Source organism: Miniopterus natalensis, chromosome 16 (assembly GCF_054644295.1).
Source record: "Miniopterus natalensis isolate mMinNat1 chromosome 16, mMinNat1.hap1, whole genome shotgun sequence".
In the NCBI taxonomy this organism is placed as follows: domain Eukaryota; kingdom Metazoa; phylum Chordata; class Mammalia; order Chiroptera; family Miniopteridae; genus Miniopterus; species Miniopterus natalensis.
The window spans coordinates 28679942-28699100 of NC_142096.1; the positions used below are offsets into that span (position 1 = coordinate 28679942).

The window sequence follows — 19159 nt, forward strand, 5'->3', positions numbered from 1 at the left end:
TAATAAAAGTGTACATACCTATGTGAACTGATTTCCAAGAAGGTGGCTATATTTTCCCCAAAGTCTACCCCACGTTGTGCAAAGCTTGCAAGCCCACAGATTTCTCTCTTTGGTTTTTAGAGCTAGCATAGTGTAGTAGAAAGTCGTGTTTGAGATCTGGCTCTTCTACTTCTCAGCTCGAGGGTTTTGGACCAGTCTGTCAGTCGTAAAACCTCACTTTCCTCAATTATAAATTAGGGCTGGTAGCTACCTCTGCTATCATGGGGATCAAATGAGACTGTGAGAAAGTGGTCTGTGATCTCCAGGCGAAGTTCTATGTTATACTTTGTTCATAGGGTATTATAAATATTAAACACCCATGCACTCATCAATTCGTTCCGTGTTTCCAGGTTTATGGTTTTTGGCTGCTGGGAAGATGTACTAGAGAAAGTGCTGTGTCTGACAGTGAGCAGATAGTCGTGTGCATATCTACTGTCTTCCTAGGTACAGGGAACAGAAAGAAAATTTCGTAAGGGTAGTGGGTGTCTGAGTAATGGAAAAGGAAGCGGCCCTAAGCTGGCTGGGACAGGAAAAGGTACCAAAAGCAGATTAATATATAAACTCACTCATTCACACATTTACCCAGATCATTATCATCAACATCATCAAAATAATTTATTAAGTATTAAATAAAATTTGTATATTCCATGGTGTGCAGGTAAATGTTTAACAACCAACTCCCTGGAAAAAACAAACATATGATAGATAGCACTGGCAGATTTGTGTAGTGTAAATGTTCCTGTGATGGCCAATTTCAGGCGACTAACGTGGCATCACTGAGCCGGGAGTTAGGAAGAGATGCACAGCAGCACACCTTTTACGTGATTTCCATTATGTGAATAATCTCAAGAGTATAGACAGTAATAAACATAGCAAGATGATTAAGAAGTAATGAGTTTTGAGTATTTGCTAGCTCTGTTTTAACATTATTTAAATGCAATTCAATTTTATTTCATTTTTTATATTGGCTATGTTGAACATCCAGCTTGCAAAATTCCTGAAAATTTGGCAATCAGCTCCCATAAGCCTGAATGAGCCTGTGGTTGCCCAACACTAGATACGTTGGTAATTGCACCAGTGTAGTACTAGTTATGGTAAAAGTCATCACCTCTTTTGGGAAGACACTATGTTAGGAGCCTTTCTCTATGCTCATATGCAAGTAATTACTGCAGTGCGTTGTGATCTCATCTTTCTCCCTCCACACTTGAGTTTCCTGAGGCGAAATACTCTGACTTTTAACTCCATCTCTTCTGTATCTAGCACTGTTCCTGAAACAGGGAAAGTTCCACAAGTGCACACTGAAGAAATAGACTGACCTGGATCTGGCTCCTGTTCTCCAGGAGCCCACAATCTAACTTGATGTACAAAGACACACAGCTACAGAATACACGATTTAGTAGAAGCTCTGAGTAAACATGTGAATTCATAACAAGGCTTTTCTATTACATACAAGTGGCTTTGAGTGGGATAGAAAATAACAGGGATCATGGGTCAATGCAAATAGATGCTCAGTTCTTTTCTACCCTTTGTGACTTAAAACCAAAATACCACCATGTTTCCTCACCTCATCTGTTTACTGATATTCTCTTGATGTTCAAATGTTTAACAAGTAAAAGCAGTCCATATTCACTCTAGAAAAATTACAATATAGAGAAGCATAAAGAAATAAAAACTACAGATATTTACAAGGTTGATGTCTTAGTGAAGATGGGTTAAGATAATAGCACTTGGAAAGCACCAAATAACAGTGGCTTAACCAAGGTGCTTTATTTCTTATTTAACTAAAAGTTCGGAGGTGTGCAGATTCAGGTGGGTGTGGCGGCTCTGCTTCCCAGTGTCCCTGTGTGTGTTACATGCCACTGAGTCAGCTCTGCCTCCCAGGGACCCTATGAATGAGTGATGTCCACAACATCTTGTCTTCAGGGGCTCAATTTCCCTCCAGCTCAGGGCTTGCCCACTCTCAGGGTGGGGTCCTATTCCTCATGGTCCAAATCAGTATCCACCCTCCTGGAAACAGGATGGAGAATGGGATGAAGAGGCACAGGGCCAGCTGTTCCTTTAAGGAGGCTTCCTAGAACTTGCCCTGCAGCGCTTCCCTTATATCCCGTTTATTAGAACAGTTACAGGGCCAACTTTAGCTGCAACGGAGCCTGGGAAATGCAGTCTTTAGTCTCCTCAGCCATGTGATTAGCTAAAATTTCTGTTACCATAGAAGGAGAAAATGGATTTTTAGGGCCAACAATTTGCTGCAGTTATTTCATAGTTAAAGTGCAAATAGAGGACTTGGAAGGTTAAAAGTTATAACCATTTTCAAGGTTTTTGATGCATATTGATAAATTTCCCTTCAGAAGCTCTGCACATATTTACACTCCCAAGGATATATACGAATGTTTCATATTAAACACCTACACAGGAATCAATCAATTCATTCAATGTTTACTATATGGCTTTGCTGGGGGAAAGATGTGATAGAGACAGTGCTGTGTTTGACAGGCCTGGGCTTTATTGTCAGTCTCTTTCAGCTGCAGGTGACAGACAGCCCACCAACAGTGTTTATTCAGATATTGAGGTATAGTACATGCTAGAACCTGAAGCTGGAAAATTAAGAATGAAGTCCTTCTGAAGAGGAATGGAGGAATGGGGGATTATATAATTAGTTGCAAATTTTTGAGGCCTAAAGAGAGAAGAGCAAGTGTAATATGATGTCCTTTTAATGCCCCAGAGGGGCTTTCCACAGACAATGTCCTAGTGCTTTGTATGTGCCCTCTCATTCAACTCCCAGGGCAGTCACATTTTTCTATATATCCATATTTCACACATGGTGAAATGAAGGCTCAAGAGAGGTCACTGGGGGTGAAACTAGAATTTAAATCCCACTCTGTCTGATTTCAAAGTTTTGCTTTCCCCCCTACTATTCTGAAGTGTGAACTGATAAAAAACAAATTTGGTAAGAAGCACTTTTGCTGTTATATTTGAATTAACTTAAGGGTATGAAGTGTTGTAAAGGCGAGGAGGACCTTCTGAGATTTGTCATTTCCACGGGGCCTTTTTTTGACTTGAGTTGGATACCTGCCTCTGTTTTCTCACAGTACCTTGTGTTCACGCTAAGACACATAGGTCTTATCTCTGTTATGGTTGTCTATTAATTTTGTTGTCTCTGCCACCAGACTTACATCTTGGGTACCAGGTATCAGGTCTTATCCATCTTTGCATCCCTAGGGTCCAGAATAATGCTTGGAATATTGTAGGTACTCAGTAAATATTTCCTAAATGCATTAGGGAAGCATCCACGGTCATATTAATACATATTTACTAAAAGAGAAATTTTATTAACTTACTATGATACCAGATTATAAGAGGTGTACAGTAATAACCAGACTAGTATAAAATTATGATTCTGACCATGGCGATGAAGAGAATGTTTATAAGGCAACTGAACCTGTAAATAATATTAGAGCCTACAACGTGCCAGGATGTTTTAAGTGCCTAACATTGTCACAAAAACCTTATCGGGGTAATAAATTATCTCCACTACAAAAATGGGGAAAATTAAAAAACCAGGACATGAATCCATGTAGATCCACTCTAAAATTTCTGTGCTGAACTAAGCTATTTTTCTCACCATTGGATATTAGTTTATGAGAATAATAATAATAATAATTTTGCATGACTGAAGAGTAGCCTCTTCTAATGACAACACATAGATCCTTACCCTGTGGCTTTGTCTGACAACTGGAACTTCTCCTCCGCCAAAGGCACCGACTTTGCCGGAGGAGCCCTAAGCATCTTGGAAAATCGCTGTTTTTATACCTGAGCAACCTCTACTCCACCTCCCAAACCAAGGAGTAATTTGCTGTCGACATTAGTCAATACTCACTTTCATAATCAGGGACGCATTTGAGGTTGTTTCCCCTAAGAAACACCCACTGGCACCCCCGGTGGCCTCCCCGCGCCCGGCGCGGACACCCAGCCTCTGCGGTCGCCGCCCCGCAGCTTCCTGGCCGCAGAAACTACACTTCCCAGCGGCCCCGCTGTCGCGGGAACTCGCTTTCCCGCCTCCGGAGGCATCGCGAGAAGAGGACCCAGGCTCCGCTGGCAGCGCGGTGGGGGAGCCAGGGCGCACCCCGCAATGGCCGGGGCGCAGGCCGAGCAGGCAGGGGGCGCGCCCCCGCTGGAGGCCGGCGAGCGGGAGGCGGAGGCCAAGCTCATTCTGTACCACTGGACGCATTCCTTCAGCTCCCAAAAGGTAAGGGCCGGCGCAGGCGGGGCGGGGCGGGCTTCAGCACCGGACAGCTCCCGCCGGGCCCGCCGGCCCGGCCCGGCCCACTGGACGCTGGCCTCGGGGACCCTGACCCCCGGGCTCCCTCCAGGGCAGGGTGCGCCTTAGCGGGAGCAGGGAGGCAGCCTGAGACGGAAAGGCCGCGACCCAGGCACCGCCGCTCGTGAAGCACGACCCGAAGCATCCCTTTCGGCCTTTGGGCCGGAGGCCTGTCTCCTGGGCCTCGCAGAGTTGAGGCAGAGGGAAGCGCCTTCAAACAGCAGCCGAGGAATCTGCAGTCCCTGATTTTGCTCCATTTCGCTCCCATCTACTGTCTGTCACAAGGCCTAGCATATCTCTATTTCAGGTTCTTGTCTGGGGAGAATGTAATTAGGTTTAGGGCACAAGGAAAGTACTGGCGGTGGGAAGGTCACTGTACATTTTTGTAGCCAGAATCATTTTCATTACTTATCTTTTCTCATTTATAAGAACAAGACGCTAGACTACATCTGACTCGTTAATTCTAGAATAGGAATACAGTCACACAGGGCTTAACGACAGGGGCCCCTTCTGAGAAATGCGTTGTTAGGCGATTTTGTTGCTCTGAGAACGCAAGAGCGCACGTACACAAACCTAGACGGCAGGGCCTGCTGCACGCCTGGGCCCTGTGGTGTAGCCTGTGCTCCTGGGCTGCAACCTGTACAGCATGCTACTGTAGAACACTGCACGAGATCAACTCAGGCGCAAGATACAATGATGCAATCAAGAGATGCAAAACATATGAGGTTGCTGCTGGTGTAACATTAATACTGTTTTACAAGTATATTCTAAAATAACGATAAAAGGTACAGTATAGCACACACAAAAACCAGTAACATAGTCGTTTATTATCATTATCAGGTATTGCTACTGTACATAATAGTATGTACATAATTTTATTCGACTGGCAATAATTTAGTTTGATGGCTACGACATCACTAAGCGATAGGAATTTTTTGGCTGCATTATAATCTTATGGGGCCACTGTCATATATGCAGTCTGTCACTGACCTAAAGGTAGTTATGTTGCACATGACTGTAGTTAAAAAGGATATTGAAAATATTAATAACTCCGGGAAGCACAGAAAAGCTACTTAGTGGTATCCAAGGATCTCATTGAATTGAAAGCCTCCGTGCGCTGTGGTAACCAGTGTGAACTCTTCCAGGTGCGCTTGGTAATTGCTGAAAAGGCATTGAAGTGCGAGCAACATGATGTAAGTCTGCCCCTGAGTGAGCACAATGAGCCTTGGTTTATGCGTTTGAACTCAACTGGAGAAGTGCCTGTCCTTATCCACGGGGAAAACATTATTTGTGAGGCCACTCAGATCATTGATTATCTTGAACAGACTTTCCTGGATGGTAATGTTAAGGCTATTTGTGATTTCTTGGATTTACTTTTAACACAAATTGATGTGTTCCCCCCATCCCTCTTCCCTCTTCCCTCCCTTCCGTCTTCCCTCCTTCCCTTCCTTCCTTTTTCTTTCTTTCTTTTTGGTTTCATGGTGGTGGTTTAGTGATTAAAAACCTTTTCCATTTCCATAAGCACACAAAATAAAATAGGTCAATAACATAAATTTTGTACAAACCAGTATAACTCCTTTAAAAGAATTTCATGTAAACTGCAAATTTTAATGTTTTAAATTGACTTGCAAAAAAACCCTACAGGTGTGTGGCTTGTGATGGTAGTTTAGTTGCCTTGAGGTCTAATTCATAATATTGATTCTAAATGTACATTGTGAAAGTCAGTTTCATCTGTTCTACCAAATGGTTCCACCTTAAAAACAGAGGGAAAAAGAGAAATAAATTATAGGCAGGGAGAATAGAATATTGGTATGCTTTGAGTTCTTGGCCCCTGTTCCTCCTGTATAGTTTGAATTTCATATCTTTTGCAAGGAGTTATAGGGCTTAAATTTATATAGTGCTTTTAAGTAATAATCACTTGCTGACAGACTGTTTTATATCAGGCATTTTACAGTTTCTGTTCTGTTCAGTCTTCAAAGAACCCATCGGAGTCATGACATGAGGGGTTGCTTAAGGTAACAGAGCTATTTAATGGCAGGGCAGGGCCGGAGTGCAAGTCTTTCAAATCCAGACCTTCGTATTATACCAGCTGTATCCCAGAGTCACTGCCACTTACGCGTGTCGCTTGTTCCTCATGACGACCCTCTGAGGTGAACTGTGGTGTCACCGATTTGCCCAGGACTCAAGAGCTGATCACTGGCAGGACTGAGATCAGAACACAGGGCTCCTGGCTGTCAGCCGAGCCCTCTGCTGCGATAGAAGGTGCATGAAATCCAGGTACTCTTCATCTCCCGCCAGTTGCGCTGACATTAATTGGGGAGATTGAAACCAGAAAATAACCTCAAATCGCTGGAAACTGAGAAAGGAAACTGGCCAAGAAAAATGTCTGAGGCGTTACTTTGAAGGAAAATAGATATGGGACCTGAGCAGGGCAGGGACCAAAGGGGATTGGATGAGCAGAGGGCTGCTTCTGCTCTTAATCCAAATGTTTCACTCTCTAGGATTCTGATTGGAGATATTATTAGAGGTGGCCATTGATCAAATCGAAAGGATTTAATGAATGGCTTTCCCTGTCACCATTACTTGCCACCCCTCTGAGTCTGTATGCTGGGGATTGTACTGAAAATGCTGGCTAAGTGATTTAATACAATTTTTCTCAACTTTGAGCTTTTTGGAAATGGACAAGTCTGTTAAATAATAATTTGTATTTCTTGGGAGAAGTAATTATAATAATGTGAATAAAACAAAAATAACTGTACAAGAATCCTGTTTTGAATAATTGCAAACTTTAAAAAGATACAGTAAATGGAAAATCATATTTAAATCTTTTGTTAGTATCTCTCAGACTACTGCTACTACTATTCCTCCCCTCCCTCTCCTTCTCTCTTCCTCCTTAGATTGTTTCTCCTCTAAGATACTGAGTAATATGAAATATGTTACTTTATAACGTAGTAATGTTAATAACAATTAGGCTTTCTCATAACTTGCCTTAGGCTCTTCCTTTTCCTTAGTATAACAACAAAACTGAGACACATTCTGAGTCCCGCTCTAACAAGGGAAATACTGGGTTCTTCTTACTGTTTATTGAATCTATTGAATCAGAGGAGAAGGCATAAGTGTTAGGGTAAAAATATAGAAACTAAGGACTTTAATTCTGGTTGTACCAACAGAATAAGCAGGCAATCAGGAATCCTAGCTTTTTGTTTGAGGCTGGACCTAACTTATTCCACTTCCCTGGCGACATGACTTTGGTTTGTCCTCTTGGGTTAGGTGACGTGGCTCTATCAATTGCAGAGATAAAGCAAGTCCAGTTGGTTCCTATTTTACTTGTTCCCCTTTCCTAGGGCAGTAGTTATGCGATTGGATAGGGTTGAAAAAGGTCAAGGTTAAAGGACCTAAAAGCCATGGTAGATATCAACAGAGTGCGGGAACAATTAGTTGCATAAATGAAGGCTAGTCCAGTCTACAGATGAATTTATCCCAAAGTATTAAATACAAAACAAACATGCAAGTGTTATCACAGTTGTCATTAAGATACTTTATATTTATCATTGGAACTCAGATTAGAAAAGAACCAGACAAGTGACAGACAAATATTATCCCAATTGTCAAGGGGAGGGGGTGATTCTGCCAATCCTTGCTACTTAAAGTGTCTTCCATTGACCAGCAGCACTGGTATCACTGGCAGCTTGTTAGAAATGCAGAGTCCTAGACTCCGCTGCAGATCGTGTCAGTCAGAATCTGCATTTTAACACGATTCCCAAGTGATTCAAATATAAAGTTTGAGAAGCACTGCTACAAATGAATGTGCATTAAGTAATTGTTTAAGCTTTAAGCAGTGCTATAAATATCTTTAATTGTGGCAGAGTTCTAGACTGGGTTGTCAAAAATTAAAAGAAATATATACACACACTCACACATATATACACACATACACATTTTGAGTATCTCAGTTAAAAGGAAGCAGCTTAAGTTTGCATTACTTACAGGAAAATGTCATTAACTAACACTTTAAAAAGGTGAGTCTATTATGTGCCAGAAGATATAGTGTACCTTGATTTAAGTTGAGCATTTACGATCACTTCATGTGATACCCTTGTGAAATGAAGGAGCAAATACGGCTAGATGAGGTGCACATTTTCAGATGAATAAACCACCATGTTGAAGAATATTCATTTTAATTTCTTATACCAAGTTGTTCCTTTCGATATTGACTGTCATTTTACTTACCCTATAATAATTTTTTCTCACTTTATTTTAATCATTTCAACTGCTTGTAGATCACTCTGAGCACCATGAGGTCAGAGACAGTGTCTGTCTCATTAACAGCTATATTCCCAATGCCTCATACAGTGAATGTTCTTTAATAGGAACTTAATAAATACAATTGAATGATTAAAATGAATGAATTATTGAAAATAGATGTCATCCTGGACAGGGATCTCTACTGGTGTTCTCATAGGCTTCTGTTCTCTGAGGAGCCTAACGATTCCATAAATGACTTGAATAAAGACATAGCAGAAACACTATTAGATTTGTAGATGACAGAAAAGCAAAGGTGGTTAATATGATGACCAGCTTATGAAATGTTTCTAATGGAACAATAAAATGGAAAAATAACCAAGGTAAAGTTTAACAAGGCTAAATGTAGTATGTTAATTTTGTTTTTAAAAATCATCTGCACTAATGAAGGATGGGAGACCTGGCTGGCTAATACGTTACCAATAAAAGCCAACAATAAAACAAAAGGCTCTAAGTATAGGTTCTGTCCAGAGTATGGTGAGTTGTAACCTGCTACATTCTTAACTGGTTGGAATATGTAGCATTTTGTCCATTTATGGATGGAACTCTAAAGAAGTTGACAAATTAGAATGATAACAAGTGAATGGATTTCATGAGGTCTATAGTTGCTCACAGTTATAATAGGAGACTTTAATTAAGTGTATCCATTCATCTAAAGAACAGAGTGTAGTGAACAGAGTGTATTTCATTCGCTGTTACTAGTTGCCATTCTGTGTTATTCTATCAGCTGGGGATTATATGAAAAATGATGACTTGCCGATCTGCAAACCTTTCTCAACCTTTCTGTGTAATCATTATTTCCGTATTTACATCCTTATGGGATAAATCCATTAAATAACTGCTAGTTTGAGGGGAGAAATTTGATCACCAAGACTTTTTTCCTAAGTCTTAGCAAAAGAAAGTGAATATTAAGTTGAGCGATGGCTATGCTTGATTTGTTTTTAAAGCAGTTACATGGAAGACTGACGTAGACATCAATGATGTTCCTGAGGTCAGAACTTGGGTAAAAGGAAGAATTTAGAAGTACTCCATTATGGCTGATCACCCAAGGGCTGCCAAGAGCAATCTCTTCATTCATTCTTTCAGTCTTTTAAAAGACCCAAATCATTAAAATCTTACTAATCTTCAAAGATAATTTCATTCTATAAACTTGACGATAATGTAAAACCTGCCTGCAAGACGCGCATGTGCTATTATTACTACTAAGTTTTGCTGACTTTTTCATGCACATGACAGCTTTTCCTACCTGGGCATGTAATGAAGAGTAGTTAGAGTAAAGCAAGCAGTTTATTAATCTAGATGAGGTCTGATGCTAAGCAAATTAGAAGAACTCGGGAACGATGGATGTGACAAGGGAATATACACACCAATAATATGGATTTAAAAATTCTAGATATTTCTTATACTATTCATAATCTCTTCCAGTGAACTGTAGTTTGGCCACTAGATAATAAAAAAGGTGGGCATGAAGTAACTACAAAATACCAGAACACATGCTATTTTTTACTGCCAGTAGTAACCTGGAAACAAGGATATAATATAGTGAATATTGAATTTTGGTAATTTAATATATAACAGTTCTCTGAAGATTATGCCCCATATCTTATGTCTATATATATCATTTAAAAGATTATTAGGAAATAGGGTTTGGTTTGGAAATAATCAAAGTATTCTAGTATTAAAGAGAAAGCCACAGGCCCAAGATGGCATCACTTGTGCTAAAGCCTGTGATACTTAATGCCTGCCCAACTGCAGTCTCAGCCTTCACCAGAAATGTAATCTTAACCCATCTAGAGTTTTCTGGTCAAGCACCAGTAAGGCAGTCTGTCCCAGGGGCTGTCTCTGTCCCCTGAAGGAGGAAGAGGCAGTCTGCGTGATAAAACCTTTGCCGGTCCATTACCCCCCAGAAAGAAGATGTGCTGGCTTAAAATAATCCTCCCTTTCCTTTTGCTAATAGCTCCCTCGCCCATCTTTCTTCCTATGAAAACCTTCCATTTTTATAGTCCCTCCAAGAGCCTTTCTAGTTGCTGGATCTGCTGTTGCCCAATTGAATCACTTAATTAAGCCAGTAAGATCTTCAAATTTACTCATTTGAATTTTGTACTTTAACAGGTGTGATATTCAAGCATCACACATAAGTTTGACTAGGAAATATAATTTTATAGATACAATTTTATCAATATATGTTATGTTGAAAATCAACTGTATCAGATTTTTGAAAGAACATTAATTCTGAAGTCACTGCTACATTAAAAAATATTGTTATTGCCCGGCCAGGCTGTGGCTGAGCAGTTGAGCGTCAACCTAGGATCCAGGAGATCGGGGTTCGATTCCCGGTCAGGGCACATGCCTGGGTTGCAGGCTTGATTTCCAGTGAGGGGCGTGCAGGAGGCAGCTGATCAATGATTCTCTCATCGTTGATGTTTCTATCTCTCTCTGAAATCAATAAAAGATATATTTTAAAAATATCGTTATTTATGTAAGGAATTTCTAATTGTTGGTAAAGGTCAGAGAATAAAAATTTTATGTCTGTCCATATAAGGCTCATATATAGTTGAACAACATTGTGTGCCTTTTAGCCTATCACCGAAAATGCAGATTTAGCAGCAAGGTTTTAACCCAGGGTGCAGAAAATATGGCATATGGTAAGGAAAAGAAAAACTCATGATTGTGCCAATAAAAGTGGCTTTTAAAAGTAACTTTTTTTCCTTTTTTTCCCTTTCTGTGATTTGGCCAGTTTTTGTGGAAAGGCGTGGGTATTAAATGCCAAGGCCTAGTTCTATGTTATGTGTATCCGACAATTAGAACCAACTGCCTGATAAAAGAGAGTCTTGTATCTGCCATCACTGGGGAACGTAGAAAATCAGAGTAGTGAATTTAGTAAAATAATGGAAGCTTATGCCTTTAAGCCCTTAGGTCCTTTTTATTTTTTGCTCTTGGAACTGAAAGTAATTTTTTTTAATGGCTCAAGGCCATTGTCATTCTAATCAGCAATAGAGGGACTTGAGAATGTACGGAGCTGTTTGTCCCTATTAAATGGCTGCAGAATGCTTTTATTGTTTCTGATTTTTTTAAACTTCTTTTGTTTTCTGTCCTGGTTGTTTATCAAGTCATTGTGCTTTATGTCCATCTGCCTGTTTCTAAGTTGCTGCCCAAATTTAGGAGCAATACAAGACCTGTCTTGTCCCCTACTTAGTCTTCTAGGAAGGCAGATCTTATGCAACTCATTTGTTTATTCTTATTGGGCCTGCTGTCATGCCTCACTGCTGCAGCCCTGGTCCCCAGAGCTGGGGGCTCTCCTCATTGCCGGCTTCCTAACAGCCCCCCGATTCCCTGTCCTGTCCCTGTGAGCCTTCCATCGCTTTCCCACTCCTGACTGAGCACAGTTCCAAGAACATGTTTTCTTTCTTTCTTTTCTTTTTTTTAAATTTTAGTATTATTGACCTTTAACAAGTAGCCAGATATTTCTCCAGCACAATGTATGTATTTGGGAACAACCAAGAATTGCAGTTTGGGACCGGGGGTCTAATGGTGAACTGAGGGCAAGCGCAGAGAAACGAGAGAGGAGGCGCTCTCCTGTACGGGCGCGGGAGGGACTGTTGTAAACAGAGAATCCACTGAGGAAAGTGAAAATGCAGAGTATAGTTCTTCTCATAGTGGATTACTTGACCACAAGGAGTGCTAACACAGCTTGTATTTTATGCATTTAAGAACAATATTTTGAGAAGAGGGTAGTGGCACGTAAAAGGTTAAGAATTTCAAGGACCTTAGAGGGCCTCCAGCGTGTTGTCCTTGTGGAAATGGGATGTGTCGACCATGCATTGGTTGGCATCCTGGTGATACGCTGAGATCAAGAGATCTTGAAAGGTCAGCAAGGAAGTGTGCTCTGGTTGGGCAAATCCCTGTTCACAGACAGTGTGTAGCTGACGCTTCATTCTTGATGATTCTAATGCGGCCTTCAGAGCTGGACTCCCTAGCAGGTTTGAAGAGTAATCCATCTTCTATTTTCTTAGAGAGTCAGAAATAGCCTGTTGGCTTCAAAAGCTTGTTCTTCTTGGTCTGACATTATGAAATCTTGCCTGAAATGCTCTGCAACCAGCTCTGATTTGTCAACACTCAGGAATGAGTGGGAGAAGTTCAAAAGGATTCTGCATCAATAAATAACCCAAACTAAGAAGTAAATCAATAAAGTTGAGGCTGTTCTTTTCACTCACTGGAATAAGGCCATTGGCCTTTTCAAGGCAGTTTGAGGGGCAGAGGTGGAAAGTGATTCTGAAGGGACATTGCCCTGGCCTTCGGGTGACGTGATTCATCTTTATCATTCTTGGATAGTCTCTGAAAAGTAAGCCCTTTGAAGATGTTATGATGATGTAATAAAAGAGAGCACTGTACTCAGAGATAGATGACTCGTTCTTGCTCTGCCTCTGATTAGCTGTGGGATCTTGGGAGAATTTCTTGGCTTCTACATCTGAGTGCCTCATACCACAGAGCTTCTCCAGCTCAGATCCACTAGTCTTCCTTTTCTTTGGGAGAAGATACAAGACCCCCAGAGGATGCCTGAAACTGGACAGTACCAAGCCCTAAATACCATGTTTTTTCCTATACGTACATATCTGTGATAACGTTTATAAATTAGGCACAGGAAGAGATTAATGATAATAATAATAAAATAGAAGTTATAACAATACACTGTAATAAAAGTTACGTGAGTGGCTTTGGGGCCATTATGAAATAAAAAGGGCGACTTGAACATAAGCATTACGATGCTGCAACACTCGATCGGATAACCGAGACGGCTACTAAGTGGCCAGCAGGAGGGGATAGCATGAAATTTCATCACGCTTCTCAGAATGGTGTGCAGTGTAAAACATTTGAATTGTTTATTTCTGGAACTTTTCATTTGACATTTTTGGACCGTGGTTTAATGTGGGTAGCTGAAAGCAGGGAAAGTGAAACTATAATAATTAAAAATTCGGGAATATATTAATTAATTAATTAATTAATTAATTAATTAAAATTTACCTGCTAGGAGCCAAATATAATATTAGATACTGAGGATGCAACAGAGAACATAGTCCCTGCCCTCGAGGAGCCTATAGTCTAGATTTTAACCAGTAAATGAGGATTTATGTAAAATTCACTTTCCAGAGATAAAATATTAGAAATCCCATGAAGATTGTCATTTCACATTCACATAACATCAATAGGGTCACTCTTGGTATTTATTGGAACTTAGAGAAGAGTAGTACCTGAGCATTTTTCTATAAGGAGCTTTCATTCTTTTTTTTTTTTTTAATATATCTTTATTGATTTCAGAGAGAGGAAAGGAGAGGGAGAGAGAAAGATAGAAAAGTCAATGATGAGAGAGTCATTGATCAAGCCCGCAACCCGGGCATGTGCCCTGACCGGGAATCGAACCCTGATCGCCTGGATCCTAGGTTGACGCTCAACCGCTGAGCCACGCCCAGCCGGGCTGAGCTTTCATTCTTAACCAAACTTTATTAAGACCTAAAATGTATGGGGCACTAGCTAGACCCTGGACCACAGGTTCCTTACTCTGAAGAGGTTCATGGGGCAAAAAGATACAAATAATTCAGATGATAAGGGCTGTAATGGAGTATGTACAAGGTCTTTTGTGTACACAGAGGAAGGCATACCTGGCCCGGCCAGAGCTGGTAGTTGCAGGAGGTCAGGGAATGCGCTATGGAGGAGCTGGCATATCTAGATCTTGAGGGTTGAGTTGTAATCTGTAAGGAGAAGTGCGAGATTGCCAGAGTGATCATGATTTGGGATCTGATCTGGTACATCAGACCATTTTGAAATTTGAATGTCTGGGCTGGGGAGATATCTTTTAAATACCTTGATACAACATTGAAGATTTAATGGGGTTTTGTTTTTGCTTTTGATGTAATATTTCATTTGTAACTTTTCCTTCAATGCTTTGTGTTTGTATGTGCACTTCAGAAAAAACACCCAGGTTAATGCCTGATAAAGGAAGCATGTATTACCCACGGGTACAACACTATCGGGAACTGCTCGACTCCTTGCCAATGGATGCCTATACCCATGGCTGTATTTTACACCCTGAGCTCACTGTGGACTCCATGATCCCAGCTTATGCAACGACAAGGATTCGCAGTACGTAAAAATCTTAAAGACCTGAATTCTCTCTTGAGTTTCTTTTAATTCATTTTGAGACCTAGTGTATCTCATGAGCATTGAGAGGAGATGGGAACAGAGTTGCTGAGTTTGCTTCATGGATGGGCATGTTCTAGATGGATCCATGCACCCAGATTAACCTGTGCCTCAGCTGTTCAGCTGGATATTTATTGTCTCTAGGTCCTGGTTTTCCAGCTCTTGGCTTTGAGGGCCAAGTTTGGATAAAACTCAGAATAGTGGCCTGTGGAAAAGTAAAGACCATAATGTGTTCTCATGGACAGCTGGACTGGGAATCAGGAAAGCTGGGATCTGTGGGGAATAGAGGCAACTGAGGTCACATTGCTGGTCCTTCCCTTTGTTCATTATGTGAGGGAGCTGAACTACAGGCTGTCTGCCTTTCACTCTACCTCTCAATTCAGTGATTGCAGAATTACAGAGCTTGAGGTGAGACGTCCCGCTCTCTCCTGCCCTGCTCTGTCCTGTCCTGAGGATGAGTGGGGTTGGTACCAGGTGCGCAGCAGGAGGGCCACTGTGGCACAGTACTGGGGGACAGGAGGTTTGGGGATGGTGGCTGTGGTCAGACTCCATGGGTGTCTGACTAGGAGCACTCACACCCAGATCTTCTAAATCTAAAAACTACACGCTTTCCAAAAACCATGCCTCACCCCGTCTTTCTCTCGTTACTTTTCTTTCTTTTTCATACCTTCTCCTGGCTCTCCTCTCCCTCTCTGCTCCCCACCTCCCTCTCGTCCCCCCTCCTGCTCTTCACAAGTACTCATATATGACGTGAAACAAGTATTCTGATAGATATAATTCTATCACCTAGCGTTTATATGTTTGTTTTTTTAAAAAATGAGGCCTTTCCCTTCTCTTCACATAGAAGTTCCTTATAGGTAACTTGGAAGGTACTGAAAGGTAGACCAAGTCCCTGCGCCCGCACTTACAACGCACTGGGCCTGCCCTCAGCGCTTTCCCTGGTGCTTCCCATTGAATCCTCGCCCCTAGTGGCAGATACTCTGATAGTTCCATGTTAAAGGTGGGGAAACTGAGGCACAGAGAGGGTAGGCCCGAGATGGAGGCAGGGCACGGACCCCTGAGCTCCTGCTCTCTCCATAGAGTTCCCTGCTTCTCCTGGTTTCTCACACGGAAGGGAGGAAATAATTTTCTCTTTCAAAACTGATTTCATTATCAGGCCAGATTGGTAACACAGAGTCTGAGCTGCAGAAACTTGCTGAAGAAAACCCAGATTTACAGGAGGCCTACATCGCAAAGCAGAAGAGGCTTAAAGTGAGTAGACCAGGCATCCTCAGCACACATCTCTGTTTGTACTAAATGGTCCGCCTTTTGTAAAGTGACACTATTTCTAGAACGTCTTCTATTAGGTATCGCAAGTCAACAGTACACCATTTACCTTTGGTTTCTGCTGTGCTTCCAGAAAGAATTTTTCTTTATTCGGTTTGATAGCCAGACCTAATGGCAGTTGCTTAATATTGCGCATGCTGGCTGCCAAGGAAAGTTATAAAAGATGAGAGCAGGTTAATAAAATATTCGAGTATCTGTCGTTTCAGGTACTCTGCCAGGTTCAGGCCCCAGAGGGCTGACCTCTGTCTGGCTTGCCTGCTTCCTAAGGGGCAGGGCTTTGCTTCATCAGTCGCCCAGGCCTTTCTCTCTCTGCCAGCTCCTCCCATATTAAAGATGGAGCAAGGGCCCACCTCCCCACCCCCTCAACTTCCCATTTTCACCTTCTCTTGGCAGAATGAGCTTCTCAGAGGGAAGGAGATGCCTGCACACAGAGCACTCCTTACTCCCCACGCGCTCCTTACCCCCCACACTCAGGTTTCTGCCTCGCCCCCGAGCCTTCAGTTATTCAGGTTGTCCGCTCAGTGAAGCCTGCTGAAACCTGCTCAGGAGTGGGCCCGAGAGGAGCCTCTTAGTGCCCCTCGTAGTGTTCACCCTCTCTGATCATCTGTTCCCCAGGAGTGGCCGGGGAGCAGCGGGTCTGGCCCAGGAGTATTTTCACAGCCGGTGCATTTCCCCCTGACTTTGCTTTTGCTTTAACAAAGTTATGCTGATTCTTCTCGTTGTCTAGAATAAACGGTTCCCAGCCCTACAGTAGTTTATATCTGCTTTGCTCTACATCGCTTGTTTTCACAGGCATAAGTAATCTATTGAGTTATTTTTGTTAATTAGTCAAAGCTGCTTGACCACGACAATGTCAAATATTTGAAGAAAATTCTTGATGAGTTGGAGAAAGTCTTGGATCAGGTTGAAACTGAGTTGCAAAGAAGAAATGAAGAAACCCCAGGTAGGCTCTCATTTGTATTTTTTCTGTCTTTTCCTGGACATCAGGAGTATTTACGAGAACAGTCTTAGATTTCAGTAAAAGTGTCCTGTAATTGTTGTTTTCATGGGCAATTTGAATTAGGATAACAACAAAAACACTGAATTCAGCAAAACACAGATGTCTAATTGGAAGTCAGTCTGCATCTATGTGAAATATGACCACTGAAGAATTTTTCTGCACAATTTAAAGTTTGGTTGCGAAATTCCAACCTAGCCTGTTTCACGAATGCGTAATTACAGTAGTTAGCTTGGTTGAATAACCTGAGGAATTGCTTGAGTGCTCCCTCTGATTTTTTCCTTAGGCAGGGGCACAACTTGTCACCTGCAGGCAGGTATAAAATGTGGCCGTGCAGTCCGGCTGCTGAGCATCCGTGCGTTGCCCCTGTGGACCTGACTTCAGGATGCAGCCAGGGCCCGGGTGCAAGCACACTGCCCACTTCCCTGCGCCCTGTTCCAATTGACAACAAAGTCGAACACCCTGTTACCCGAAACTGGCTTCACAGTAGGGACTCTGTTACGCTTTCAATAAGTGACTGAGAGCAGCACTCACTGAGTGACATTTCAGGCCCGACTTTATGGCTGTTCCTAAAGCTCACTGTTGTTTCCTAAACCAGAAGGAAATATCTGTGCACTCCTCTGGCTTGGAGGCTCTCAGCTTCTCAGAATTGTATACAAAATGACAGACAGGCTTTGGGCTCAAGTGATCCTGGTTTCACTTAGGGACCTAGGTGGCTGGTAGATGTCAAGTCTCCCTTAGCTTGGGATACGTTTGGACTTTGTTTTTAGCATAAGATTCCTTCCTGAGTATGACCGTCATGAAAATGTACCATGGCCTTCATCTTCTGCTATACTCACACCTGCCCTCAAGACTGAGATGAAAGGTTCCAGCTAGAGTGTGTCTGTGCGGTGCTTGCCCTTAACTCTCCGTGTCCCTTTCTCTGAATAGAAGAGGGCCGCCAGCCCTGGCTCTGTGGAGAGTCCTTCACCCTGGCCGACGTCTCGCTCGCTGTCACCCTGCATCGACTGAAGTTCCTGGGGTTTGCGAGGAGAAACTGGGGAAATGGAAAGCGACCCAACTTGGAAACCTATTATGAGCGTGTCTTGAAGAGGAAAACATTTAACAAAGTTTTAGGGCATGTCAACAACATATTAATCTCCGCGGTGCTGCCGACAGCTTTCCGGGTGGCCAAGAAGAGGGCCCCCAAAGTTCTTGGCACCACGCTTGTGGTTGGTTTGCTTGCAGGAGTGGGGTATTTTGCTTTTATGCTGTTCAGAAAGAGACTTGGAAGCATGATATTAGCACTGAGACCCAGAGGAAATTATTTCTAGGCTTGCAGGGATCCGGTGGTGGCAACTCACCCCAACATTTTGCTCAACCATGTCCATGCTGCCAGGCCCGGGATGATGGATGACACTGGGCAAGTAGCAAAAACCCTATTTTATTTTACTCTTTGGGTAGTTTATGTGGGAGAGGTGGCAATGACATTTTTTGTGGGCTGGTAACATTGAGATTACTGATTTGCAAACCTGAACTAATCTATCCTTAAAACACTCACAAGGTCAAGGTATGTAAATGCTGATAGGTAGAGAATAGTCCTTGAGCTCAAAATGCCAGTTGAAGTTCTGAATTTTTTTTGGAGGGGGAGGTTATTATTACAAGCAGACAATAATAATAACCTGAGGTTGCTCATAGCCCTTTATCTGAGACTAGCCTGAGATGCTGAGTGTTGAGTAGGTAGCAGTGTTTCCCCCTCAAATTCAGCCGTTGTGTTTGTTACACAGCATGGGGTTTGGACAGCAGCAGGGCTCAGCAATGCTCCATGCTGGCACTGCTGGCTTCAAGCAGAAATAAGGGAGGCAAAGGGGGAAGGGAGAGGGTTTGAAAAGGGAGAAAGTCTACCCTGTACAGTGTGGAGCAGTAGAGTGCAACTTCTAGGAGCCTCCAGAGCCGCACAGGGCGCCTGTCCCCTGAGTAAACATTATTGTGATGACTTGTGC

The 19159-nt window shown here is 42.3% G+C and overlaps 1 protein-coding gene across 3 annotated transcripts; it reads left to right on the top strand.

Moving 5' to 3' along the window:
- Positions 1 to 4168: 4168 nt before the first annotated feature.
- On the top strand, positions 4169 to 18827 carry GDAP1 (ganglioside induced differentiation associated protein 1). Of its 3 annotated transcripts, none has more exons than XM_016216104.2 (6): positions 4169 to 4285; positions 5503 to 5695; positions 14624 to 14797; positions 16011 to 16105; positions 17009 to 17123; positions 18108 to 18827. In XM_016216104.2, the coding sequence occupies exons 1-6, from the start codon at positions 4169 to 4171 to the stop codon at positions 18488 to 18490; spliced, it is 1077 nt and encodes a 358-aa protein (XP_016071590.1). In that variant the 3' UTR covers positions 18491 to 18827. The 3 variants fall into 3 exon arrangements, with proteins under 3 accessions (XP_016071590.1, XP_087681573.1, XP_087681572.1); XM_087825446.1 differs by having other exon boundaries at positions 4245 to 4285; positions 5503 to 5550; XM_087825447.1 differs by lacking the exon at positions 5503 to 5695 and having other exon boundaries at positions 4232 to 4285.
- Positions 18828 to 19159: the final 332 nt, after the last annotated feature.